General features: G+C 41.3%; 2 protein-coding genes across 3 annotated transcripts in view; one reads left to right on the plus strand and one right to left on the minus strand.

The window, feature by feature from the left end:
- The first annotated feature begins 54 nt into the window (after positions 1-54).
- Positions 55-2,014, plus strand: ss18l2 (ss18, like 2). The gene is made up of 4 exons (XM_047362986.1): positions 55-217; positions 408-484; positions 1,635-1,719; positions 1,795-2,014. The coding sequence occupies exons 1-4, from the start codon at positions 149-151 to the stop codon at positions 1,852-1,854; spliced, it is 291 nt and encodes a 96-aa protein (XP_047218942.1). The 5' UTR covers positions 55-148; the 3' UTR covers positions 1,855-2,014.
- A 37-nt stretch (positions 2,015-2,051) lies between these two features.
- LOC124866926 (granule associated Rac and RHOG effector protein 1-like) overlaps positions 2,052-26,978 on the minus strand; it is a 39,827-nt gene continuing 14,900 nt past the window's right edge. For both annotated transcript variants that reach the window (XM_047362980.1, XM_047362981.1), the window contains 12 exons: positions 17,477-17,689; positions 16,755-16,895; positions 15,950-16,045; positions 15,657-15,818; positions 14,459-14,617; positions 12,568-12,665; positions 9,197-9,322; positions 8,034-9,112; positions 6,426-6,588; positions 4,416-4,553; positions 4,059-4,134; positions 2,052-3,970 (listed from right to left, as the gene is read on the minus strand). In XM_047362980.1, coding sequence (XP_047218936.1) covers positions 3,647-3,970; positions 4,059-4,134; positions 4,416-4,553; positions 6,426-6,588; positions 8,034-9,112; positions 9,197-9,322; positions 12,568-12,665; positions 14,459-14,617; positions 15,657-15,818; positions 15,950-16,045; positions 16,755-16,895; positions 17,477-17,689 — 2,775 coding nt within the window. In that variant the 3' untranslated portion in view covers positions 2,052-3,646. The remainder of the gene's footprint in view (positions 3,971-4,058; positions 4,135-4,415; positions 4,554-6,425; positions 6,589-8,033; positions 9,113-9,196; positions 9,323-12,567; positions 12,666-14,458; positions 14,618-15,656; positions 15,819-15,949; positions 16,046-16,754; positions 16,896-17,476; positions 17,690-26,978) is intronic.

A 26,978-nucleotide genomic window follows, 5' to 3' on the forward strand; every position in this document is an offset into this window, starting at 1 on the left:
GCGTCTGACCGTGAGCTCTCCAGCAGATGGCGCTATTACTGCGGAGGCAACACAGCCGTCGTTCAATTCAGGAGACGAAGAAAACATGGGACTGAGGGAAATGCGCGGCCATCAGACGTAAACAAGAGTTAACAAGGGCTTTTCAGACATGTCGATTGTCTTTGTCCCAAAGAAACTACGAGGAAAGGCAAAAATCAACCAAGAAACAATACAGAGGGTAAGAAGCTGTTGGGTAACGTTGAAGAAGCCAGCAGAGTAGCTGGTTGCAAGCAGCGACAGCACTTGCTAATACTAAAAACAGATTTAGTAACGCAAGCTGCTTCTGATAGAACAAGATGATGGCCAGTAATGGTGTCAATGCTGCCTCACTTGTTTTTTTTTTTTTGTTTGTTTTTTTTCTGCTGTAGCTACTGGATGAAAACGATCAGCTGATAAGATGCATCACGGAGTACATGCAGAAAGGACGCGCTGTGGAGTGTGTGCAGTAAGTTAAATCCGTTCATTTAGGGACAGCCTGTTGCTGCATGTTTATGCTGAAACTACCCTCTGATTTCTTTCGATCCACGCTAGTTTATCATCTAAAATACTTCAAGTGGGCCTTTTTTCACTAGATCCTAAAGCTACATTAATTAGACATATTAACCCAGAGTTAGGATTATAGAAAACAGTTTGTGATTTGTTAAAATCTTATGTGTGATACACAAAGTAGGGTATTAGACTACCTGAAGGTGACACACCCTCTTGGAGCCAGAAATCATATAGTAGCATTTCACAGACTGGGTATTGACAAAAGCTGGGATTTCTTCACAAATCATAAACTGGGTTTTACTATAATCTGTCACTACTGTAGAATATTCCTGTCCAGGTTTGAGTTTTTTAAGAAGGATCCTATCTTAGATGGTCTGATACCCAAAAAGTCCTGAAGTCAGCCTTTTTTGTTTTCACAAATAGAATTAACGTTTCACATCACAAACTATATATCAGTTATAAAACAATTCAGGACAGATTTGAGCATCCTAGGTATGTTACATTTAAGCTAGAAAGGATGAAAGGTTGCCTCGACTTGGTTGCCAACTTCTGCCTCGTGGATTGTGATTTTTAAGCCGTGTATTTTACTTATTTAATTTTACACAAAGTGACAGGACATAGAAAACATAATTTGTGATTTGTTAAGGTGTAGCATAATTCTTTCTGGGTGGTGTAGTTCTCAAACTGGACCCCATGAAAGGTGTTCTTGCGCCAAAAAAGCCTTAAAGTCCCAATCTTGGGATTTCAGTAATTGTATAACAGTTTGAAAAGATCAAACGTTTTTTAAGATCTGTCATTAGTTCCTAGTATTTCTGTCCAGGGTCACCTTGTCTAGATAGTATATATTTTACATATACATGTATTGTCAAAAAAAAAAAAAAAGCCTCAAATCACCCCTTGAGTTTTGATTGAAAAAGTGGTGCAGAAACCAAAAAGTTGTAAAATAGCTTGAGTTTTCACAAAATGAATAAATGTTTTACAATTCAAACTGTATTTTAAAGAAAATGTAATGGGTATAAAACGATCCATTTAGGCTTGAACCACAACAGATCGAAGGTAGTCGACGTTACATTACTTCAGCATGGCTTGTTCTTCATGTAAAACAGGTACCAACAGATTCTGCACCGGAACATTGTTTATCTGGCGACCATAGCCGACGCCAGCCCTGATGACATACCGGCCATCACAAACGTAAGAAGGACCAGAATGCTTATTAAAGTGAAACAGTAAGGGCTCATTATCCCTAACTCTGTTCTTTGTTCCTAGTGTTCCTCTAGCAACGCCTCAACACCTGCTCTGAATGGACACGGAGGGACTCCTCAGTGACTGCGGGTCTCTGGGTGAAAAGTTTTCACGTTCAAGAGGATTTTCATAATGAAATATTTGTGACGTAAAAATTGCAGCTAAATGGTTGCATTACTCTGTAGTTCATGCATGATGTGTACTTTTTAATGTCAGTGGAATGTACAATAAAGACTTGTTTTCAGATGTGTGAACTTAACCTATAAAAACAACGCTCTGCATTTCAAATTGCTAGTTATTTTTATTGATTTTTTGCATTGCTGGTACACTTGGAAAAAAGTCAGTTGCCAGCTCAAAAGAACAATAAGCAACATAAGCCAAGCAGTCCCCCTTTGTCTCTTCTTTCAGGGTAACTTGTTTTTATTATTTTTCTCCACCTTTTTGTAGAAGCCACTAGTAAACCATTTGTACACAGCCGAGAAGCCAACAGTTACAGTCCAAGGTCTGTAATGATGTCTTTAAAAAAAAAAAAAAGGCTACAACAGTTAGGGAGATAACACAGACAAAAAGCAACAAACCCTATATCTTGATTGTGCAAAGCACATTAACTATAAAAAGATATATATTTATAGGTATATACAACAAACGATTCTCTGTAAACATGTTAAGTATGTTAGTTATCTGAAAACATGGTGTCATTTCATAAATACAGGCAACATTGGCATCCGCAAACAACACAAAAAGAACATTCTGGGCCTTTAAATGCAGCCCCCTGCCATAAAACCAAAGGAACAAGGGCTGTAAAGAAAACCAAACCCCTCTTCACACGTTTTAGTGTTTAGCATGGTATATTTGGTAAGCTTTGTAGATCTATGGTGTAATCTGACTGTTGGAAAGAAATTAGCTTTTTTCACATACAGGGGAGGTGGAAAATAACTTTTATGTAATGTCTAAAATACTAACATACAGTTATGGTATAACGTAATACAAAAATAAGATTAATACTGTCAATACTTGTACACAAAAATATCTGAAAACTTTAGGTTTACGGGAGTTAGTGTCTTATTTTTTTTGAATTTCCAAGCAAAAGGAAGAAAAACAAAAACGCCAATTAGAGAGGAGGAAATGAACTTCATGTTTGTCGGTAATCTTGTCTCCTCAGCACCATTCGTCCTCTGAACAACGCTTTGGTTGGAAAAGTAATCTGCAAGTGCTATCAATACCAACATGGCACATAGATACAGCTATAACTGAACTCTGGTCAGTTGATGTAAAAGTAGTGTATTTCTCTCAAATTACACCTCTGCAGTGGCTTACTTTTTTATGCTGAGCCTGCTCAAAGCCTCTCGATAAAAAGAACTAAATATTTATATTTGAACTTATTTTACAAGCTATGAAACAGTAGATGCTAGCTGTACTCTGAGTCATCTTGCATGAGATTTGGCAGTTACAGCTATGTAGACACAGTATACTTATTATGGGCAGAAAGGAGAGCATTCCAAGCCCCTCATAATCCCCTCCCTCTAGTCACACACACACTCACACACACGCAGCTGCAGAAGCAAGTGGGTGACGGCCGTGCACGTCTCCAGCTCGTCTGAGGACAGAGAAACAACCACTAGACTAACTGCTGCCAGAATGACACATGCACCGTTTCCTAGTTAAAAGATGGCAGTTCAAAAAACATCAAAATACATCTTTTTCTTCTTTTAATATGGAGATGTTTGACATGGAAAAATATAAATACAAAAATGCTGAGCCAGTGTGTGTACTTAACGTTGCCTCTGAGGCTTACAAATTTTCCAATTCAGTGGGTGTGGAGTGTAATGAGTGGAGCTGCAGATCCTCAGTGCCACATTACTTTGGACCCGTTCAATCAGTACTGGTGAAGGTAAGAGGGCCTATGCTCGTGTTTGAGGGGGAAGGATTTGTAGCCCTTGGTCATGGGTTTGTGTTGTTGTTGCTGCTGCTGTTGTTGTTGGGTGAAGGGGAAACCGGAGGAGATCCCAGAGGAGGCGGAGCAGTCACTGGCAGTAGACCACACAGGGGACTGCAGCATCTGCATGGAGTCGCTCCACTGGGAGGAAGGAGGCAGGTTCATCTGGTACAAGGAAGAGCTGGGATTGGGACTGGGCATGGTGTGGGTGTGAGTGGTGTGCTGCCAAGGTGCTTTCGGGGGCCAGGTTTTAGTTTTGCTCTCCTGTGGGTGCAGAGAGTTAACAGAAAATCACAATTCAACAATCACTTTCAAACTGGAAATGAAAAACGCATTTTGTTTTGCCTGTTACCTGGTTATCATCGCCAATGTGATGTAGAGGGGGTGATGGCAGGGTGCACACCTCTGGCTCACCACAGCTGTGCTTCCTACACCAAGAAGGCATCAACATTGAACAGGAAGTTTCATTAAAACTGGAATCATAATTTTACTAACGGGTGCATCTGAGTAATAAAATAATTTATTTCATAATCCAGTTCAAGAAGTGAAACTCATTTACTGCATAGAATCATTTATTTATATATATATAGTGTTTATGTCTGTTAATTATGATGATTGTGGCCTGCAGCTAGAGAAAACCCAACATTCAGTTTGTTAAAAAAATCTAAATATAAAAAAAAAAAAAACAGTCGATGAACACGGGCCTCACCTCCTTTGTTTAACTGCTGCTACGAGGTCTGGTCCGGAAAACATGGAGAACAGGCTGTCGCCATTGGCTGACGAAGTCTCATCACTGGAGCTGGCCGAGTCTCCCTGATTGGCTGCCCAGCCGCTGTTTACGGCCTCCCTGAGAAAGCAACCACTGTGTTTTCATGACGTTCTTAGAATAGCTCATCATTTATATAGCTGAAAAATAGCCTGGGACCTGCTGCGACCAAGTAAAGGATATTTAATGGTAAATAAGTGTCATGCATTCATTTAATGTTGTTACTGCATGAGTGGAGATGTGAGATGACAGTGTTTGTATTGGCTGCTTGTTTACGTCTCGGTTGCCTTCCTGGACTATTCTGTAAGCAGGGTGGTGTCTCACACTTGAAGGTGGAACTAAATGACATCAGCCATGATAAATGTGGCAAATTCCTGATGGTGTCAGCCGTATTAGGACTTGAATTAAAACACTGACAATTGTTATTGTGAAAGATGATGAAACACTGGTTTAAATAACTCTCCATCTGCTTCAGTGCGGTTCCACTGCGTATAGAAGCATGCCCTGTATTAGACCCAACTGCTTCTAAAGTAAAAGTCAGCTTGTTATTATCCAGGTACCTCAGACTACACTCGTAATGTGTATTTATAATACAGTGGGCGAGTGAATGCGTACCAGAAAAAATACCGTCTCTGCTTTCCCTCTGCTGGCTTCTTTACCAGTAAATCTCTGTTAAATCCGTTTGCATCATTTCCACAAAGAAAACCAGAAGAAGGAAAGCTTCGATGTCGGTCATCAATGCCACCATCAATCCCACTTGGCATCTAGACGTTTAGTTAGTTTAACTTCCAGCTATAAATTATGACCAGAGCAGGTTAGGTGACATTTACAAGCATGGTCCTGTGTTGTAGAGCAATGCCGCAGAATCAACCACCTGATCACTGAAATGGAAAAACATTTTTGGCTGCAGGCTACAAGAATGACTTGAACTTAGATTTAGATCACAATGAGTCAGTGTTGTGACATATAAAGATGTTTGGATCCAGACATTTTTGATCAATTCCAATGTTCATGTAAAAAATTCTGTACTTCTGCAGAATTTATTTTATTCTCAGTTATTTATGCATATTTTCAACAGTAAGATAGAAAAAGTGCATTATGGATGGATGGACAGTAGGAAATGGATGTAGGGTACAATGAAGGAGGGAAGAAGTACAGAGGGAAGAAAGAAGGACACTGTTAACAGACTTGCAGATTTGCTGTTGTGTTTGGGATCTTTGTTCTGTTGATGACCCAGTTTGGACCAAGCCTCAGGTGTCAGGCAGATGGACTCCAGATATTTTGGTATAGAGAGGAGATCACTGTCAGCTCAATGACTGCAAAGTGCCCACATCATCACCACTCCACCACTGTGTTTGACAGTTGACATGAGGTGCTGATATACAGTTTGGTTTTCACCAAGAATGGGTCTATGCATCATGACCAAACATCTCCACACTGGTCTCGTCTGTCCAACAGGTCTTAAAAAAAGGTTTTGGCAGTTCATTCAAATGCAACTTTGCAAACCCATGTTGTTTTTAGAGAGGCTTTGACCTGGCAACCATTTCAAAACCGCCATACTAGTTCATTTTGTTACTCACTAATGTCATGAGGTTTAACATTTAACATGCTGACAGATGCCTGTAGTCTGAGACGGAGCTTCTTGGGTTTTTTGCAATTTCGCTGAGCATTTTGCAATCAGAGCTTGGGATGAATTTGCTGGGACATCTGCTCTAGCACACGTCTTCCATGTTTTCCAATAAACGTTCTCAACACTGAATGATGGAATTGAAATTGTTCTAAAATGGCTTTATAACCTTTCCTAGCAATTGCTTTTCCAAGGTCACTGCTGATGGTTTTCCACTTTGGCATTGTGTTAAAACAGTGTATGCTCCAGATCCGCAAACTGCCAAAACATTTGCTTTTTATAGGGATGATCACATGATAGCGTGGATGTGTTTTGCGGACACCTACCCCTCAAAGTACTCTGGATGGGACCATGTCCTGTGTTGCTCATCAGGCATTGGCCAGTTGCTGCGTGTGTTGCTGGGGCGACGGATGTGCTGCGCCTGCCTTTTCTGCTGCATGGCCTGACTGACGCCGGCAACGTAACGTGCAAACTCTGGGTCAGAGCCAACTGTGCATGAACAGAGAAAGGGGATACACACGTGAGTTTCTGACGCCCTCAGCTTTTCTCTTTCGTACCCAGGAGCTCAATCCATTTAAGCCAGACTGTCTACGATGGCAGAAAAATCACAATAGCCATAAGTCAACTCTGCACAGTCTGTTTTGACTGCAACCAAAGAGTCTACAGTGCTGCACGGTGAATAGAAACAGATAAGCCCAACTCAGCACATAACCTCAATTTATACTCCGATAATGCAGTGGAAAACAGTTTTCCCCTGCATTAGATATCCTATTAGATTATTCAAATTAGTATGGTACATAATTACAGACATGATTACTAAATGGTATTAAAGGGCTTTTGTTTGTGTGATGACCCGATGTTCTCCTATCTGGCAGTCCCTCCTTGTTTATTTAATTGGATCTCTGCAAACTAATTTTCTTTTATGAGCCAAGAAAGATTTCAGTTTAGGTGATAACCTTTTTATGGGTCAGCAAAACACCCAGTGCCCACATTCAGTGGTTTCAGTTGGATTTTACAGTTCTGCTCACAGCAACCTCTCTTGGTGCAACAGACACAAAATATTTCATTTGTTGGCATCTTTACACCACAATCAATTGGGTTTATCCTGTGGACTGATGTCAGCATTAAGAATGACTGTGTTCAAGTTCAAACAAATGAAGCCTGAACAAAAACATCATTCAATTTATTATAAAAAGGGTATACGTTTGCTTATAGCATCCAGTTTAATTCATTTTCTTCTAGGTGAAAAGACCAAATATGGAGAAATGTTCAGAAGTGAGATGATTGTGATTTAGAACATCATAAAACAATCAGATGACGACAGCTGAAGCTACACCCTAGGGTCTACATCTACATTCTACCTATTTTTGGGTGAGCTGCTCTTGAAAGTCCCTTGTTACTGTGATATACAGACATATTACTTGGAAAACTGAGTGGAAGGAAAACATGTAGAAAAAATTGCAGTCAACACATTCTGCATCTTCCTCACACTCTTATGTGGACCTTTTTCCACAGTCTTATTCAAGGCTGTGCACCTTTTCCGCCACGCCTTTCCCTTCCACTCGACTTTCCAATTATTATACTTGGAAACAATTAGCCAGCTATTTAAGCACAGACCTTTTGGATTTTACTCTCCTTGTGGAGGGAGATGGTGACTTTTTGCTGGACAACCGCCAGGTCAGCAGTCTTTCCCATGATTGTGCTATCACATGGGCCTCAATTTAACATAATATTTATGTCTGTTTGCCTGTATGGCTCACATTTATCAAACTCAACAAAAATAAATACTCGAAATATATCACAGTGTGTGCAATGAATTTGTATGAAAGAGGTTTTACTCTTTAACTAGATATACTAGATTTTGAACTTATTAAACTATTTGTGATGTTCTACTTTACAGATATGCACATGTGGACAGTAACTCATGGCCTCACCTGCTGGGTCAAAAGGTAGTGTGTCTCCCAGGACTCCAAACATTCCCTCACTCTGCTCCCTGTTGGGCCAAGTATTGTTGCGGGGCCCCTGTGGCTTCTGACCCAGCATAGCTGAGATAACGCTTTCCATGTAGGTGCTGTCCAGGCCCAGACTGTACAGGTCTGAACTCAGGTCTGGCAGCCCGGGGGATCCCCACTGGTTGATGGGACCTAACGGTGACAGTCCTGCTGGGGGGGCTTGTGCTGCAGGCTGTTGCCCTGAGGTGCCAAGCCACTTGTTTGCCACCCTCTGTTGTGGTAGAACCTGGGGTGGGGTCTGTTGGGGAGGCAGCTGGGAAGGAGGAGCCTGCTGCTGAGTGATGGGCTGCAGGAGATGCTGATAGTACTGCAGGGCAGGTGGGGAGGGCTGCTGAGGAGGGGGAGGCTGCTGCTGTTGCTGGGATGGGGGCAGCTGTGTTTGAGGCTGAGTCTGCTGCTTCTGCACTGACGGAGGAGGCTGAGGCAGGGAGTTAGATGTGGTCTGTAGAGCAGTGTAAGAAATAGACTGGGAAGCAGGTGGATGACCACTGGTGGGCTTGAGCTCCGCAGGGTTAGCAGAGGCCACAGAGTTCCTCCTCTTGACCAGGGGTGAGGCCTGCTGGGATTTACCCATGTTGAATCCTGAGAGAAAGTCAATGACATCTTGCATCTCTTGGTCAGTGGGAAGGTTCATCCCCTGGTCATCAGATACTGAGCCATTAGCCAGCTGGTTTTGCTGGGTGGTGTCAGGGTTGGTGGAAAAGACGCCCGTTGGTAGAATACTCTGTAGCCTTCCATCACTGTGCCCGATGCCTTTAGCCTTATCGTCAGAGCTACTGGTAGAAAGCACGCTGCGAGATGGAGTGCTGGGGATGGAATAGCTGCCTCCACTGTTGGAGCTGGATGAGACCTTCTTGGCAAACTTGGAAGTCAGTTTAGATATAGTTTTTGGCAACCCACTGGAGGTTTTGGAGCTGGTACCCGTAGGCAAGTCTGTTTGGCTGCCGTATTCTGGGCTTTCCCGCTGAAGCTGTATCTGAATGGTCGGCAAGGTCTGCTCCCTTTTTCAGAGAAAGACACAGAGTGTTACCCACAGTGCTTGAAACAATCTGATCATAGAAAAAAACAGCTTAACATCCTCTTACTTTCTCTCTTTCCATCTGCTGATGTCAAACACTGCTGTGTAAAGTACATCTACAAGTCCGAGTGTCTTTTCCGGGTCCAGGCTTCTCTGGAGCAGGGACATGGTGGCAGGGTCCTCCTTCAGACACCTGAACGTTAACAGGAAGATGTAACATTAACAAGATATTCAAAACTATGTGGTGCAAATCTGAGGTCCCTGCCTTGAAGACAAATATCTCACATGGGGTCCTGTCTTATTAAAAGACAGATTTTTATTTAAAAACAAAGGTTTTAAAAAGTTTCAAAGCCAATAAAATATGGAAGCAAATCGTTACCATATTTCAAATGAAAAAGCATTTTCAGAAATGCTTTTTCATTTTAAGAATGTGGCTGCATTGTTTGACTCATAAATGAAATTAGTAATCAATCATCCTATTTGCATTTTAATTTTCTTCTTCAAGACTGCTCATTCTTTCACTTAATTAAAATGAAAAAGAAAAAGACATTTGAGATTTATTTTTCAAAATGTATTCCAGCAAATAGATACCAAAATTCAATTTGAAATGTAAAATTTGAAAATGAAAAAGCATTTCCAGAAATGCTTTTTCATTTTAAGAATGTGGCTGCATTATTTGACCCATAAATAAAATTAGTAATCAATCATCCTATTTGCATTTGCATTTTCTTCTTCACGATTGCACATTTTATGCCATAATCAAAAAGAAAACCAAGCAGACATTGGACCCCAGTGGATGAGAGGGTCGCATCTCTGTGCCTTCGGGTTGGGGACAGGTCTCTGACTGTAGTTTCGGCCAATGGGCCGAGCAGTAGTTTGGAGTACCCGGCCTTCTTAGCGTACCAATCGGGGGTGCTTGATAGCGCCGCTCCCGGGGACTCCATTATTCTGCTGGGGGACTTCAACGCCCACGTGGGAAACGACAGTGACACCTGGAGATCGGGAGGAATGGCCTCCCCGATCTAAATTCGAGTGATGTTTCATTATTGGACTTCTGTGCTAGTCACGGATTGTCCATAATGAACACGATATTCAAGCATAAGGGTGTTCATCAGTGCACCTGGCAGGACACCTTTAGGCAGGAGGTCGATGATCGACTTTACTGTCGTGATGCAGACCTTCGGCCGCATGTTTTGGACACTCGGGTGAAGAGAGGGGCTGAGCTGTCCACTGATCACCACCTGGTAGTGAGTTGGATCCGCTGGAAGAGGAGAAAGCCGCACAGACTTGGCAGGCCCAAGCGCATAGTGAGGGTCTGCTGGGAACGTCTGGCAGAGCCCGAGCCCAACTCATAGAGTCCGAGTGGACCATGTTCTCCGCATCTATTGTCGATGCTGCTGCCCGTAACTGCGGCTGTAAGGTCTGCGGTGCCTGTCGCAGCGGCAATCCCTGAACCCAGTGGTTGACACCGGCAGTAAGGGACGCTGTCAAGCTGAAGGAGAAGTCCTATTGGCTGTGGTTGGCTTGTGGGACTCCTGAGGCGGCTGATGGGTACCGTGAGGCCAAGCGTGTCGCGGCCTGGGCTGTAGCAGAGGCAAAAACCCGGGCCTGGGAGGAGTTCGGTGAGGCCATGAAGAAGGACTACCGGTTGGCCTCGAAGCAATTCTGGCAAACCATCTGGCGCCTTCTGAGGGGGATGCTTCGCCAACACTTTTTAGTGTGGGTTGGGAGCTCCTGACCTCGACTGGGGACATTATCGGGCGGTGGAAGGAGTACTTCGAGGATCTCCTCAATCCTGCTGTCACGCATTCCCTGGTGGAAACAGAGGCTGGGGACTCGGAGTTGGACTCTTTCATCACCCAGGCTGAAGTCACCAAGGTGGTTAAAAAGCTCCACGGTGGCAGGGCTTCGAGGGTGGATGAGATCCGCCTTGAGTACCTCAAGTCTCTGGGTGTTTTTGGGCTTTCATGGTTGACACGCCTCTTCAACACTGTGTGGCGGTTGAGGACAGTGCCTCTGGACTGGCAGACTGGGGTGGTGGTCCCCCTTCATAAGATGGGTGACCGGAGGGTGTGTTCTAGCTATAGGGGGATCACAATTCTCAACATCCCTGGTAAGGTCTACGCCAGGGTATTGGAGAGGAGAGCCCAGCCGATAGTCGAACCTCAGCTTCAGGAGGAGCAGTGTGGTTTTCGTGCCGGCCATGGAACACTGGACCAGCTCTATACACTCTACAGGGTACTCGAGGGTTCATGGGAGTTTGCCCAACCGGTCCACATGTGTTTTGTGGACCTGGAGAAGGCACTCGACTGTGTCCCTCATGGTGCCCTGTGGGGGGTGCTCCAGGAGTATGGAGTCGGGGCCCCTTTATTAGGGGCCATCCGGTCTCTGTGCAAGCGAAGCAGGAGTTTGGTCAGCATTGTCGGCACTAAGTCGGATCTGTTCCCGGTGCATGTTGGACTCCGGCAGGGCTGCCCTTTGTCACCAGTCCTGTTCATAACTTTTATGGACAGGATTTCTAGACGCAGCCAAGGGCCGGAGGGGGTCTGTCACATGTGCTCAGTGTGAACCTGCTTTCATCTGTGAAGAGCTCAGGGCACCAGTGGTGAATTAGCCAATCCTGGTGTTCTCTGGCAAATGCCAAGCGTCCTGCACGGTGTTGGGCTGTTAGCACAACCCCCATTTGTGGATGTCGGTCCCTCATACCATCCTCATGGAGTCGGTTTCTAACCGTTTGTGCAGACACATGCACATTTGTGGCCTGCTGGAGGTCATTTTGGAGGGCTCTGGCAGTGCTCCTCCTGTTCCTCCTTGCACAAAGGTGGAGGTAGCGGTCCTGCTGCTGGGTTGTTGCCCTCCTACGGCCTCCTCCACGTCTCCTGGTGTACTGGCCTGTCTCCTGGTAGCACCTCTAGACACTACACTGACAGACACAGCAAACCTTCTTGCCACAGCTCGCATTGATGTGCCATCCTGGATGAGCTGCACTACCTGAGCCACTTGTGTGGGTTGTAGAGTCCGTCTCATGCTACGAGTGTGAAAGCACCACCAACGTTCAAAAGTGACCAAAGCATCAGCCAGAAAGAATAGGTACTGAGAAGTGGTCTGTGGTCCCCACCTGCAGAACCACTCCTTTATTGAGTGTCTTGCTAATCACCAAAGATTTCCCCTTGTTGTCTATTCCATTTGGACAACAACATATGAAGTTTATTGTCAATCAGTGTTGCTTCCTAAGTGGACAGTTTGATTTCACAGAAGTTTGATCTACTTGGAGTTATATTGTGTTGTTTAAGCGTTCCGTTTATTTTTTTGAGCAGTATATAATAAAGATCCCAACTGCTGGGATTTCCTATCAACACTGGCCAAACCCTCATTCACTAGAGCCAAAAATAACAGAAAGTTATTAGCTCTCGTAGAAAAATCTGTCGAGAGACCCACCATGTAGAGGGAACCTGGACCACCACCTTGGATCCCTCCAGAGTGATGTGGGGAGCGTAGGCCTCCTTATTTTCAATCTGAGCCGTATCAACAACCACCTGTAGAGACAGAAAAAAACAGCTCAATCAGCTTCTAACAGTTTGCACACCAGTCCCATTTAAAAAAATTAAATGAATTAGAAGAACCTGCAAATGAAGCAGACTTCCTTCAACTATGCAGTAACTGGATAGTTTATAAACCATTTTAGATTTGCCACTTGCAGCTGGTGTTTTGCATTTATTCACCACCTAGCAGCGAGGGCCAGGTCAAGGCGAGGAAGCCAAATCCTTTTAATCAGACAGCGACAAAGCGGCATGTCTTCCTGCTAACTGTGAGCAAATCTATTCACACGTTCTCTGAGAGCGGCCATGGCTCCTCGAAACCGATGTAAGCTGGGTCACAGAGAGGGAGGGAAGCAGGGAGGAGTCCATTTCCTGTATTACAGGAAATGACTATTGTTTTTGTCAGAGCAGGTGTATCCTTAAAAAACCCGCTTGGTGTTTTGTTATTTTTACCTAAAAAGACTCGCACAGATAAACACATACTGTCAGTAAGTCATTTCAAATTTATCCAATAAAGATCAGCAGCCAAACAGACATCTTATTTATTTTACTGATCTCTGAAAGTAGAAACTATAATTTCATATTATAATAGTTATTATAATATTTAGTGGCTCTGATCTGGGATCAGCAGGTCAAATATTTTTCTACCATTTATCAAATGTATCAAAAAAAGGGAACACTGATTATGCTCCATTAGTACATTGACCAAGAGGATATATTTTACAGCACTTTTTTTATTTCAATAATTGGTTCTGATCACATAAAAGTTGGGGACAGTTGCTTTGATGCATACATGAGAATTATCTTGTAATCCCTTTATTTTCATTTGGATTGAAAACCTCTTTGCAGCTATCAATGACTCTGCAACACAATGTTTTACTGTTTCTGTGTTACATTGAAGCTTATTTACATCTTGGTATATTCTGAAGAACTTAATAGGTAGACATCCATAAGTCAAGATTTCAGTATCAAATCTAGCACTAAATATGCCCGCTGGTTTTCAGTCTTCTGGATATACAACAATACAACTTCCCTGTATCTTCTAAGCCATTTTGTCAAATATATATATATATATATATATATATATCAGAAATATGGTCAAAAATCTTAATTTCTGTGCTAAAAGTGTAAAGTCTCCAGGAGTTCAACTGTGACTGCCATGTGAACGATAAAGAACAAACACTGACAGCAAGTGAGTGAATGCAGGTGTTTTGGAAAAGAGCGAGGAATTTATTATGCGTGTGATTCCCCATGCAAGTAGCACTGTGGTCTATTTTCAGCTTAGAGGCGATAGGCTCAGATAAGGAGCTAATGCAAAGCCCTCATTTATCATCCAAGGATTGTTTTACAGTCTGAATTGAGCTGGGGGGCTTGATGGGAAAACTCAATTTTAATCCAAGAAACAAGGAAGACTACACAGAGGGGAAAAAAACTAACAAACACAACTATGACCCACTTCATTTTGACTCTTCGGTTTAACAGTGAAAGGGGAAAAAAGGATAGAGGCCAAAGGCGCTTTGTTTGTGGACCCGTTCAGGCAAGCCTATTCTGTATTCAGATGCTGCAAGAATGTTTTTTTCTCTTTTACGTCTCCCTGGTGTTTGTTTACACCTTTAAGCCATTACAGAGACCTGCTCATCTCTGTTGCTAATTTAAATAATGAAGTGCAAGACAGGAAACTTGGAGAAACACCAAGCATTTAGCAACTATTTTCAGAGACCTGTTCAAAACACGAGGACAACAAACCTCAGACTTAAAAGCCAACATAAAGTGAAAGGATTGCTTCTCACCAGACCAGCTTGGGCAAACAGCAGCTGGACAGCCGTCTTACAGGCTCCCCTCCAACTGGACGGGCAAACCTGATTGAGGACCTCGGTGACCGGAGACTCATCCCTCGGGGTCATTCCATTCTGTCCCAGCAGCTCTTTAATGAGCTGAAGCATCGTGTGCTGCAGACAAAACATGGGATGGACGTCAACTAATATGTCATCTGATGATGTTACAGCAGAGATGGCACCAAGAAAATCTACTAGAGGCATTCTCAAAGTGTGGTACAGGCACCACTGGTGGTACTCTGTCTGCCTTTAGTAGTATTTAGACAACCAGTTGGATTTGCTAACTGAGATTCTCAGTGACGAGGCTGACTGCTTATAGCAATTAGAAATGGGCCTGTTGGCCGGTTTACCGATGTTTTAAAAATTCCTCAAGTTTCCCATCATATTATTGCTACAATTGGAAATTTTTTTATGAGATGCCAGACAAAGAAGATTCCACCAACTCTACAGAGCTTGGAGTAACACAGTGCTATACCTACCAGTTGCTACACACTGCCAATCCGCTGGCTGAAAGAAGGCTATTAAACTTATCCCTCACTGTCACGCTGAATACTTTTTTTTATTTTTACGTAAACATCGTGGTAAAACCAGGGTATATTTACGCAAGGTTATCATACTGTAAGAATCTCACATCGCTTCACCCCTGTTGCAAAAGAAATGTATTCTCGTTAAATGAACAAAGGGGGCCGTAAAATACTGTGCCTGGTAAATTTATTACCATACAAATCTTCAAAAGTGTGAATTAACAGTTTTTTGCCATGACTATCACCAATATTTCACACTAGGAAGCCATATTGGATTTTGAGGTTGGTTTCATGAGAAACCAACTTCTCCACTTGGAATTCCAACTTTGTCCAAGCAAGTCCTGATGTAAAACATTTTTAAAATGACTGCCAGTATGGTGATACTAGGAAAACATGGTATTTACTGAGGTGGAACTTGTTATAACAAGTTTGAGAACCTCTATAGAGACGTCATTGTTTCGCACAGAAAATTGGACATTGCTAAAAAACTAGAAGGACACTTAAAACTAAAAATAATAAAAAAGAAAGTTGATCATGAAAAAGACACCATCTAATCTTTAAGACCAGACTCATATTTTACAATATACAAAAGGTTTTGTGTTTTGTAGAGATTAGAAAACAGATTATACCGTTTTCAATTTGAGGTTTTCAGCCGCTGATTCATTGAAGGAGACCCCTTTAAGGAAGTGTGAGCCTATCTGCACAGGGATGGTGGGAAGCTCGCACTGGATGGGCTGGGAGGTGGTCTGCCTCCTGCCTGCCTGCTGAGCCTCAGCCTCACTGCAACAGCCCTGTACAGAAAACAGCCCAGACACATTACACGAACTCTATTATGATACTTAGTTTGCAAACAGACATTCAAACCTAAACCCATATCTCGTAAAATATTATTAAATCTATAAGATTGTTAAAGTGAGCTCACCTGTAAGGCTGCCTCCACAGCTTTAGGATTGAGGTGAAATCCTGCCTTCAGTGCATACTCACTGTGACCCAGGCTTTCTAGAGCTGCTTTATAGACCTGGATTAGAAGAAAACATGAACAGATACATCAATATGTTCAACAAAGATAACTTAAAAAAAGAAAAACAGTTTTACACCACTGCTTCTCAATAACTTTGAATATCACATTTTTTTATTTTAGTAATTATATATTATATATTTTCAAGCACTTATTCCTTTTACTTTTGATTATTATGTCTTACAGCTAATAAAAATTCAAAATTCAGTTTCTCAAAAATGTTATGTTACATAAGATCAATAAAAAATAATTTTACAACAAACATTATGGCCATGTTGTGGCCCACTCAAACATGGGGAATACTGATGCCAAACAGTGCCATTTACAAGCATATTCATGGAAAGCTGGGTGAAAGGAAAATATGTGGTTTAAAGTAGCAGACAAGTACTAGAGCAGCCCTGAGAGGACTAAAAATCTATTTGTTGTAAAATTCTTTACTAAAAATCTTTTATTGGTCTTTTGTAATATAAAAATTTTCTGAGAAACTGAATTTAGAGTTTTCATGCATGTTAAAACACAATCATTTAAACAAACAAAAATAAATGCTTGAATTAAATCCCTCTGAGTGTAATGGTCTAGATAACACTATTTCCACTTTCTTACTGAAATACATAAACCTTTGGATGATGCCCTTACAAAATCAAACCACTCAAACAGCAGCAGCTTTTAAAAGGTAAAATTAGGTTTGATGAACTGGTTGACGGCATACCTGTAATGCACTGTCAATCTTCATGTTGAGCTCCTTCAGCTGGTGTTCGGGGATGGTGGTGCTGTTGGAGCAAAAGAGCTGCTGAACCTGGAGGCCAGCCAGGCAGCCGTCCCGGCCCCTTTCTCTCAGTCTGGCTGTGGCCTGAAGACAGAACAGCATACAGCAGAGTTCAACACATTCACAAGAGCAGTACAACTACTTTCAATTTTCTATTTGAAAATCATTAACTATTTTCTAAATAAATACACTAGGTAAGTAAAACAAATTACCTCATAACACTGCACAAATCTTGTCAGATACAATTTTAGAAAACAAAAAATATTTTCAGAGTGCTATAAAAAGAAAAAGAGTTTAGCTTATAAAATACACTCCATGCCGTCACCCTATATGCAGCTCTGGTTTCCTCCAGGGCCACCACTCAGCATGCCAGGATTTAACAGATCAAACAACCTACAACTCTCCTCTTTGCCTCTCTGTATACGTTACCCAAATGGGAGCCAAAGAGGTTGATTAGCCCAACGATTAGTTGGGTCCTTTTACAGCAAAAGGCTCCCTTACATGGGCTGGAACTAGAGGCGTGCAGTCATAGAAACACAGATTCACAGACACGCTGCAGCCCGGCAAAGAGGAAATAGGAAATTGTGGCTGGAAATCATACGGCTAGCATTCAGCTCAATGTGCAACGAGCCCCCGGAAAACTCCTGGGGCTAGTGGCTGCATACCTCAGCTGCACCTTTCCATGAGCGAGAGGCTTCTTCCAGCTCTGTTAGGGGCCCGAGGTCAGAGCTTTGGGAGCGGGAGTTAACGCAGCGCTCTTGAGCCTGGGCAAGAGCCTCTGCCAGGCAGTTCTGGGCCACAGGCTGGACCTTTTGCAAAGCTTGTGAAAGAAACTGGAAATGGACCTGCATCACTGTAACGAAGCACCGACCCAGCACCTGGACAGACAAAGAAACATCACCAGTTAAACCAGTTAAACAGTTAAAGAAAATGGATACCCCTGGAAGAGTTAAGTATAGTGAATGGGTGCTGAACAAAATATAATCACTGACCATTTATTAAGACATGAAATGTGACAAAAACTGTAAAACTGTCAGTTTTGCTCGTTAATAACAACATATGTGATATGGCTATAACACAAACCTTGTTTTTATTTTTAATTGCAGCAGACTGACCAGTACAACACATTTTAAAACAGCTCTGCACCATTAAACTGCTGAATCATCTAGCACATTTGCCTACATTTGTAGCCACATGACTGTCAGCAGACCGTCATCCTGCTAATCTGTTTAATGATAAGACTATGAATCATTCAAAAGGATGTCTTCCTCCCAGGTGATTACCCTTTACAACTTAATCAGCTTAGGTTTATTTAGGAGACAGTAATGCTTTCTTTTCCTTTCTTACCATACAGTGCCTTGCTAAAACGTTTTCGTACCCATTGACCTTCTTCCTATTGTCACAGTACAACCACAAACTTGCCTTAAAATTTATAGAGATTTTATGCGATAGATATACACACATTTTCTACATATTTTCCAATTAGGAGTCGAAAAAGTGTGCTGTGCATTTCTATTCAGTCCACTTTCCTCTGAGACCCATTAATAAAATTCAATGCAACACACTGCCTTCAGAAATCAGCCAAACAGTCTAAATCCAGCTGCTCTGTGAAGACCTCAGAGGTTTGATAGAGAAGTGAACAAAGGGCATCATGAAGACCAACGAACACAGCAGACAGGTCAGTAGGAAAAGCTGTGAGGAAGTGTAAAGCAGGGTTAGGGTGTAAATAAATACCTCAGGTTTTGAACATCTCACAGAGTATTATCTAATTTGTGATATGAACATGAAAACCTACAAAGACATGGCCATCCACCAAACTGACAGACTAGTTCAGGAGAGCCTTAATCAGAGAAGCAGCCAAGAGGTCCCCGGTAGCTCTGGGGATTTCCGTCAGCAGTGACAGGGAAGCTGCTATGCCTCCTTTTCCAGGGGTTTTATCTTGGTCGGCTTCACTCCACTGGTTTTGCGATGGTTTCCATGCCCAACGGTGATGTTGGTACTTGAAACTTATATCATGTTTGGTAGGCTCACACTGAACCATATCACAGTAAGGGTTAGTAGTGGCACAGCACACAACACTGATGGCTGGAGGCAGGGCTTCAAGCCATAACTCCAGCTGTCCGTGGTAACAAAGCAGCTTTCGTGCTGAGTAGAGTGAGATCGAGTGGAGTGGAGCCAATGCTGGAACCGTGAATGGAAAAGACGCATTAGGATGTGCAAAACACTCAAAACTGTCCCAGACTTGAGTGTTTGCACATCCTAATGCCGGTTTTTGTTTTGAAAACAAGAACAGTTGAAAATTTCCTTCTCTAGAAACGCAAAGCTGGTAGAGACATAACCCTGAACACTTCCAGCTGTAATTGCAGTGGAAGGTGGTTCTACCAAGTACTGACTCAGGGAGGCAGAATAACAATGCACAGCACATTTTTAAGACTTTGAATTGTAAACAACTTGTAAAACTATGTGTTTGTTTCCTTCCATTTCATAATAATGCACTACTTTGTGTTGGTCCGTCACTGAAAATCTCAGTAAAATACAGTGAAGTTTGTGGTTGTAATGTGACAAAATAGGAAAAGTTTAAGGGGTGTTAATAATTTTACAAAAGGTACTACACTACTGATCAAAAGTTTTAGAATGTGTTTCTTATTTAATGGTTTTCTTTATGTTTATGACTATTTATATTGTACGTAGATTCTCACTGAAGGCATCAAAACAGCAAATGAACTCATATGCAATTATGTAACAAACAAAAAAATTGTAAGATGTTTTATGTTTTATATTTTAGATTCCTTAAAGTAGACATCCCTTTGCTGTGATGACTGAAATATTAACCTCTGGCTGTCTCTCAATGCAACTCTAGGAAATTCTTTCAAAACTCTTTGGTAAATTATTTCAGGTTACCACCTCATGAAGCTCATGGAGAGAACGCTAAGAGAGCAAAGCAGTAACCAAAGCAAAGGGTGGCTATTTTGAATCTGAAATATAAAGATGTTTAGAATGATTTCACACTTTTTGTTTGCTACATAATTCCATAAGTGTTCATTCACAGTTTTGTTGCCTTTGGTGAGAATCTACAATGTTAATAGTCATGAAAATAAAGAGACCCATTAATTGAGAAAATGCTCCACATCGAGGGGAGAGCCAGTTGAGGTGGCTCGGGCATCTATACCGGATGCCTCCTGGACGCCTTCCTCGGGAGGTGTTCCAGGCATGTCCCACCGGGAGGAGGCCCAGGGGACGGCTCAGGACACGCTGGAGGGACTATGTCTCTCGGCTGGCCTGGGAACGACTTGGGCTCCCCCTGGATGAGGTGTCTGGGGAGAGGGACGTCTGGGCGTCTCTGCTGACTCTGCTGCCCCCGCGACCCGGTCCCGGATAAGCGGAAGACAACAAGTACGAGTACAAGTAATTGAGAAAATGTATCTAAAACGTTTGACCAGTAGTGTACGTCCTTTTTCTCTGGAGGATTTTGGAAAGCCCCTTGAATCTCAGGCCTTGAGCATGTACACAAGTTAAAACAAACACTTTCAGAATGAAAGTTCCCTGAACTCTGGCTAAGATTATAAAAGTGCATGTTTATACCCAACTTTGTGATCAACCATGAACTGTGTAATACATAAAGCACCAAAATAAAATATTTTTTATATTTTTAAAGCAATCCAGAGGACCTGTTGTTTTTAACTGTGCTGGTCTGTTGTTTTCACCATTATTAAAAACAAAAGCCCTTCATTACTCTTCATAGTGTTTTTTCAATTTTCTCCATACATCGTTCTGGAACTACTACGTTGCAAGTCCATTTGTGCTGAGAGAATAGTTCTGCCTTGTTTGCTGGTTAGCGGGAGAGAAACAGGACACCACAGGGCCCACCATGGTCACAGGGTTTTCTTTTTTCAGGTACTTGCTGAAAATATCTCAAGAGATTTGCTGAGTTGTGAGGACGGAAATATGCTGTCGCATTCCGACAGCAGGCAGAAACAACAGGACGCAGCCACTTTCAGTCCTCAGCAACGCACTTCATGGGAACCATAAGTGAGCCGTGGAAATAAGGGGGATCCATAAAATTTCACATGTTGGATGCTTCAGTGGGACAACAAAACACGCTTACGGATCCATTACCGCCAGAGGAATTGGTTGACTCATTTCCTTTGTTGCTGTTCCAGCCAGATTATTTCAGTGGTTGATTAGCCATCTTTCCTACCAAACACTGTTTGGCCAAAAACAAATCAAAATCTCTGAACCAACCAATGCTAAGGCAGGCCAAGATACAACCAAATAGTTTAGCCCTAGCTGAAGTCTGTTATGTCAGGGATGTTTTCTTGAAGCGTTTACAGTCTTTTTTTACTCCTATTTGTTTGCTGCATGCATTTAAAATAATGAAAAAAAGACAAATATATATATCTTTGACCAGAAGATGGCACTTGATCACATCATGAAATTAAACAAATATATACCGTATTTTATCCTCTGAGGATGATAAATGTTGGCCACAATTAGATTTATTTTCACAGCAATGATCCCAATACATACGAAGATCTTCAACTAAAACAAAAATATGCTCTGATTCCAAGTTGCACATACCAAAGGACACAGTCAGACTGATAGTGAGGCTTTAGGCTCATATCACAGTGCAGCATATCCTAATTAAGATAAAATAAAGCGAAAACACACTCTCAGATCAAGAACTAGTTTAAGTTTGTGAAAGCCCACAATAACCAAGCAAGTAGAAAAAAAATGAGGACATGGCCTCAGCACAGATAATGGATAACACATGTTATTGGCTGTGCAGTATCTTACACAGTCATGGAAAATATGAGAACTAAGGAGTGCAGCAGAGCCAAGCCGATGTTGGCCCCTACTGCTACCAAACAAGGCCACTCGTGAATCCATCACTTTAAGACGTCCATTTTCTGGGAACACCTGCACTATCAGAACACCAAATCTAACAGGGTAATGTTCCTGAGATCCAGATCACTTATAAGAAGTTGTATAATAGCTTGGTGGGATTGGATGGCCATCTGATCTGTGGGGGGAGGAAATAAATAGGTCATCTACCTTAGTTGGTCAATGCAAACAGTCCTGCTGTGCTTTTTGTTGCCTTTGAAGCTCTTATTTTGTGTTAGCAGCTATAGAGCCATCTCCAAATTACTAACTACTGCATTGAAACAGAAAAGGTTGTGGCTAAGCAGCTAACTGGTGCTCTGGATTATTGCAGCATTTCACTCATGTTCCCAAGGAGGTTGTTCAACCAAAACACCCCTTCTCAAGATTCTCAAAAAATATTCCAATACAAAATGATGGAGCTGACTTTACTGTCCACTGGACCTGACCTAAGCCTTTAAAACGATCAACTATCCGATCATGATTGATAAACTGGGTCATTGTATCAGAAACTACTAATCCAATCACACAGATCCTTCTCTGTAGCTGTTTCAAATTACAGGTCTTGGTCAAGCCCACCCTATTATGGTGTTCCTCAAGGTTCTGTTTCAGGGACATTATTGTTTCTGTTGTGCATTCTCCCTCTTCAACACATTTTGAGCACTTTTAAAGATAATTTGTAATGACTTATGCTTTTTATATTGATTTATACATCTGTTTTAAATCTACTGAGATTTTTTTTATGTCTTACATTAATACTTAGACCTTCCAACAAAAATAGGACGGCTGAAAATCTCCTCTAAATAAAAACAAAAAATTAAAAGCCTTGTTTACACACCAGAAAAGATTATACCTCAGGCAATGGAAACTCTTGCTCCTTTAGGCTCTTATGCTATATCTTCAGAAACCTTGGGAATGAAGCTATATGCGAGATGTTCCTCTTTAAACTCCGATTCTTTTAGGAAATGAGAAATAACAGTTTTACGGTCAAAACGTTATTGTATATAAACTTATTCATCAAGACTTCCATGTTGTAATTCATTATTCATATACCTAAACAAAATGTTGCCGGAGCACCTTAATGTTGTTCAAATTCCCTCTGCCAGGCTTTGGACAATAAGTCGTCCCAAGATTTCACATCACACTGCTTCCCACCCAGCCCATCAACTTTACAGTGCAAGATTAAGGTCCAAGGTACAGAGCTCTACATGGACAAGCTGCAGTGGATGTTTCAGAACTTATGCATCCATATGTCCTCAGAAGGTCCTTGAAGTCCTGTAACCAGGGTATGCTGGCTATCCAGATACAAAATCTAAGCTAAAAACATGACAGAGCTTTTACAGCAACAGCTCCAGGACTCTGAAACCCCCTCACACTGAGCCTGACCTGTGTTGTGTTTTATTTAAAGCTGCTGAATTTGGAGTTGGAGTTGAAGATGCTTCAACAAACCCACTGTCATCTGGACAAAGCCAGCAGCACTGTGAGGATCATGTTCTTTGATTTCTCCAGTACATTTAATACAATCCAACCTGATTTGCTTTGCCAGAAACTCCAGAAGACTCAGATGGCAGCCTCAACAATCTACTGGATCAAAGACTACCTGACAAATAAACCACAGTTTGTGAGACTGAAGGGTTGTGAGTCTAACCAGGTAGTCAGCAGCACAGGAGCACCACAGGGGACTGTACTCTCACCATTCCTTTTCACTCTATACACCTCAGACTTCCAGTAACAAAACAGACTCCTGTCATCTGCAGAAATACTCGGATGATTCTGCAGTCGTGGGGTGGATTAGAGATGGACAAGAAGCCGAGTACAGGAAGGTGGTGGACTGCTGTGTGGCATGGTGTGGAAACAATCATCTCATTTTGAACATGACTAAAACATAAAGGAGATGATTGTAGATTTTAACAGAAACAGGAATAAGTCAAAAACTATTTCCATCATGGGAGAAGAGGTGGACGTGGTGGAGGAGTATAAATACCTCGGTGTTCACCTGGACAACAGACTAGAGTGGAGATGCAACTGTGAAGCCATCTACAAAAAGGGACAGAGCAGACTGTACTTCTTGAGGAAGCTTAGGTCCTGTTGTGTTTGCAGCAAGATGCTGCATATCTTCTATAAGTCTGTTGTGGAAAGTGTGATCTCTTCTGCCATCATCTGCTGGGGAAGCAGCATCAGAGCCAGGGACTTAAAAAAGTTCAACAAGCTGATAAAAAAGGCTGGTTCTGTTCTGGGGACTCCTCTGGAGATCATTGTGGAAAGACGGATTCTTCATAAAATGAAGAACATTATGGAGAACCCTGATCATCCTCTTCATGAGACTGTCCTACAACAACAGAGTGTCTTCAGTCAGAGGCTTGTTCAGATCTGCTGTAAGACGGAGCGCTACAGGAGATCCTTCCTGCCCACAGCCATCAGCATCTACAACGGCTCTTTGAAGAAACCCTCATAATGAGCTACAACATTTAATTTCACTTTGGGATTAATAAAGTATTTTTGAATTTGAATTGAATCCATTTTTGTCCCAAATTCCTATTATTTTTACCAGGTTTATTTCCTGAATTTTATTTTTGATTTGTTGTCTTTTGCACTTCACTTTGTGATTTCTTGTCTTGAAAGGTGGTAATATAAATATGTTTTTACCTTTTATTTTAGAGGAACGTTTTGAGAGTTCCATGTACAGGTAAAATTTAACCAAATATTCAAGCTGTAACATTTTGTTCATTTATTTTCTTAAAGAACATTAGTCAACGTTAATCTTTGAACATCTACAGTATATTATGAGCTTAAACTTCCAAACTGTTGGGCCTATTTGAGGCCAAAAACCCAACAGGCTCCACTTAATTGTTTTAACTTTTCTGGTTTATATGGGAAATAAGGAAGCTCAGAAATGCTTCAACACCAGTCTGTATAACAAATATGCTTACTCTTATTTGAAAACCTTTGTCAGCGTTAATATTTATAAAATCCTGCACACAGAAAGTTGTTTATGTATGTGTTCCTCAATAAATCCAGGAAATGTTTCAGTCAAAAACAGTTAATGGAAACTACACCTAAATGGAACTTCTTGGTTTTTTTCTATAAACAGATTAAACCTTTAAATTAAGAACACAGTGTTACAGCGAGGCCAGCAATTTTATGAAAAACATATGTCAGACGTAGACAAATATGTTTGCCAGCTGAGATGAGTGCGTGTTTTTTAGATGTCTGAACAAAACAGCCATAACGTCTCCCTGGTTGTGTCTGCTTTTGGTCGTATTTCTGTGCTTCAAACTTACAGGTTTCTCCAACAGACCCTAAAAGAAGGACCTCTTCATGCATATTTGGCAGCAGTGTCCCTCTGAGCTGCCAAAGAACCACATTCTTTTTTTGGAATAGAAAGAAGTAAAAAATGAAGAGAAAGAAAGGAGACATGAGCAAAAGAAGAAAATAAAGAGGGAAAAGCTTCGCATACCACAACTCCCCACACTCAAATATCCATTTGGTTCATTTTGACAACCTCACAGTCTCTCCAGCTACCAGACAGCATTCTATGAACAAGGAACGCACAAACCTGCATTAACATCCTTCACATCCCAACATTACAGCAAATAATCCATAAACAACTTTATTCAACATGCATGTGTTTTTATGAAAACACTGGAAGAACGAGTGAATGCAAACCACTTGCTACAGATGACTCATCACAAAACCATACTGTTCAGTAACAAGTTCCTTTTAAGCGTTTTTTTGGTAAAAATTATTTTAGAGCGATGCCTTAAACGCCAGCTGCCTTGACCATTTCCATCCATCTGTGCTTTATGTTTAAAATAAGATAAAATTTACTGGCATAATAATACTGTATATACAGAGTGGTTTTGATAAAAGGTTAATACAACTAATAGCAGTCATCCGTCTATGCTTAGACAAATGTTCCATTAATGGCAGGGTCCAGACACCAAGTGCAAGTTGCGAGCCATGCGGTCTAAACTTTCACAGACTTGGTCTTCCTCTAATATTTATCTGTGCGACCACAGAGAGTCAGATTAACTGACTGCGGTGCAGAAGTGTTTCCTGTTTTGGGCTCAGCCACATCCACGTAGGTTCTGCAGTCCCTCGCTACTCTTGGCTGCTGCTGTATGCCCATTGGCTGTTAAGTGATAGTTTTGTTGTAAGATCCTTCATCATAAAGGGGACAATTAAAACATATTCCTCGTCATGTTTGTTTTGTATTGTTATGTTTTAACCATGCAAACCCACTGCCACTCTCATTTTGTGGCTACTGCAGACTGGATGGAGAAGTATTACTAAACGCCTATGGCCGTGGCTCAGCCAGTATTGCATGGAGGGCCAAAAGTACTACAATTCAATACATACGTCTTTAATATTTATAAAGGTGATAACTTAAATTCACTTTGAAATAGATATTATGACTAAATAAATTTGGAATTTTATTGTGGGAATCAATTCAAATATGAATTATATGTTAAAAACACAGATAATGATCGCAGTATGTATTCAACTGGTCCAGTGTTCATTTTATTTGTGGGCTTTATCTATCAAAGTCAGTGGGCTTAGCAAATACCGTGACAGACAAGGTGATTGGTCAGCTGCTGTGCAAGTTCACCAATCTAATGTTTAACAAGCTACAGCAACAGCTAAAATTATTTCAGGATGAATTGTAGCACATGAAATATGAAATAAAATAATTAGGTCTGATTTTGACATGTAACAAATTCACCTTTTACTAAATGATTCACACATTTCCTTATTTAACTGTTCATTTAAGTCACTGACATTTATATAAATATTGATACATTATTACAGGTTTAATTATCACATAGTCATGTTCAATAAAACAGAATATGCGATCCATTGAGACTTGTCTGTCAGATTAAAAGTACCTATTGAAAATAGCCTTTAAGCAGGTATTAAACATAATTTTAATTACACCCACATTGCTGTATTAGAATGTTTTTTTTATTAGTTGATGTGATATTCTAGTCTTAAATGTCAGATTTAATCAGCTGTAAGCAGGAAATAATCATAATTAACAAAAAGAAAGGCTTGAAACCATCAGTTTGTGTGGAATGAGTTTCACTTTGTGAATTGAATTACTGAAATAAATGAAGTTTTCAATAGTATTGTATACACAGAATATTTGCATATTATGCAATAATATATGCATACAAATATTTGACAAATTACGTATTTGTTGCGCTTTCAACCATTGAATGTTGGGCTTAAACGCACTCATGAATTTTTGAGTATTAATTAGAGTAGAGATAGTCTGCCTGGATTTATGAA

Source organism: Girardinichthys multiradiatus, chromosome 4 (assembly GCF_021462225.1).
Source record: "Girardinichthys multiradiatus isolate DD_20200921_A chromosome 4, DD_fGirMul_XY1, whole genome shotgun sequence".
NCBI lineage: Eukaryota > Metazoa > Chordata > Actinopteri > Cyprinodontiformes > Goodeidae > Girardinichthys > Girardinichthys multiradiatus.

Excerpts from the sequence above, each read along its gene's own strand:
- ss18l2 (XM_047362986.1), top strand. The coding sequence starts at position 149 with ATGTCGATTGTCTTTGTCCCAAAGAAACTACGAGGAAAGGCAAAAATC. Across the intron at positions 218-407 it reads ACCAAGAAACAATACAGAGG|CTACTGGATGAAAACGATCA; the intron begins GTAAGAAGCTGT and ends TTTCTGCTGTAG. Across the intron at positions 485-1,634 it reads CGCGCTGTGGAGTGTGTGCA|GTACCAACAGATTCTGCACC; the intron begins GTAAGTTAAATC and ends CATGTAAAACAG.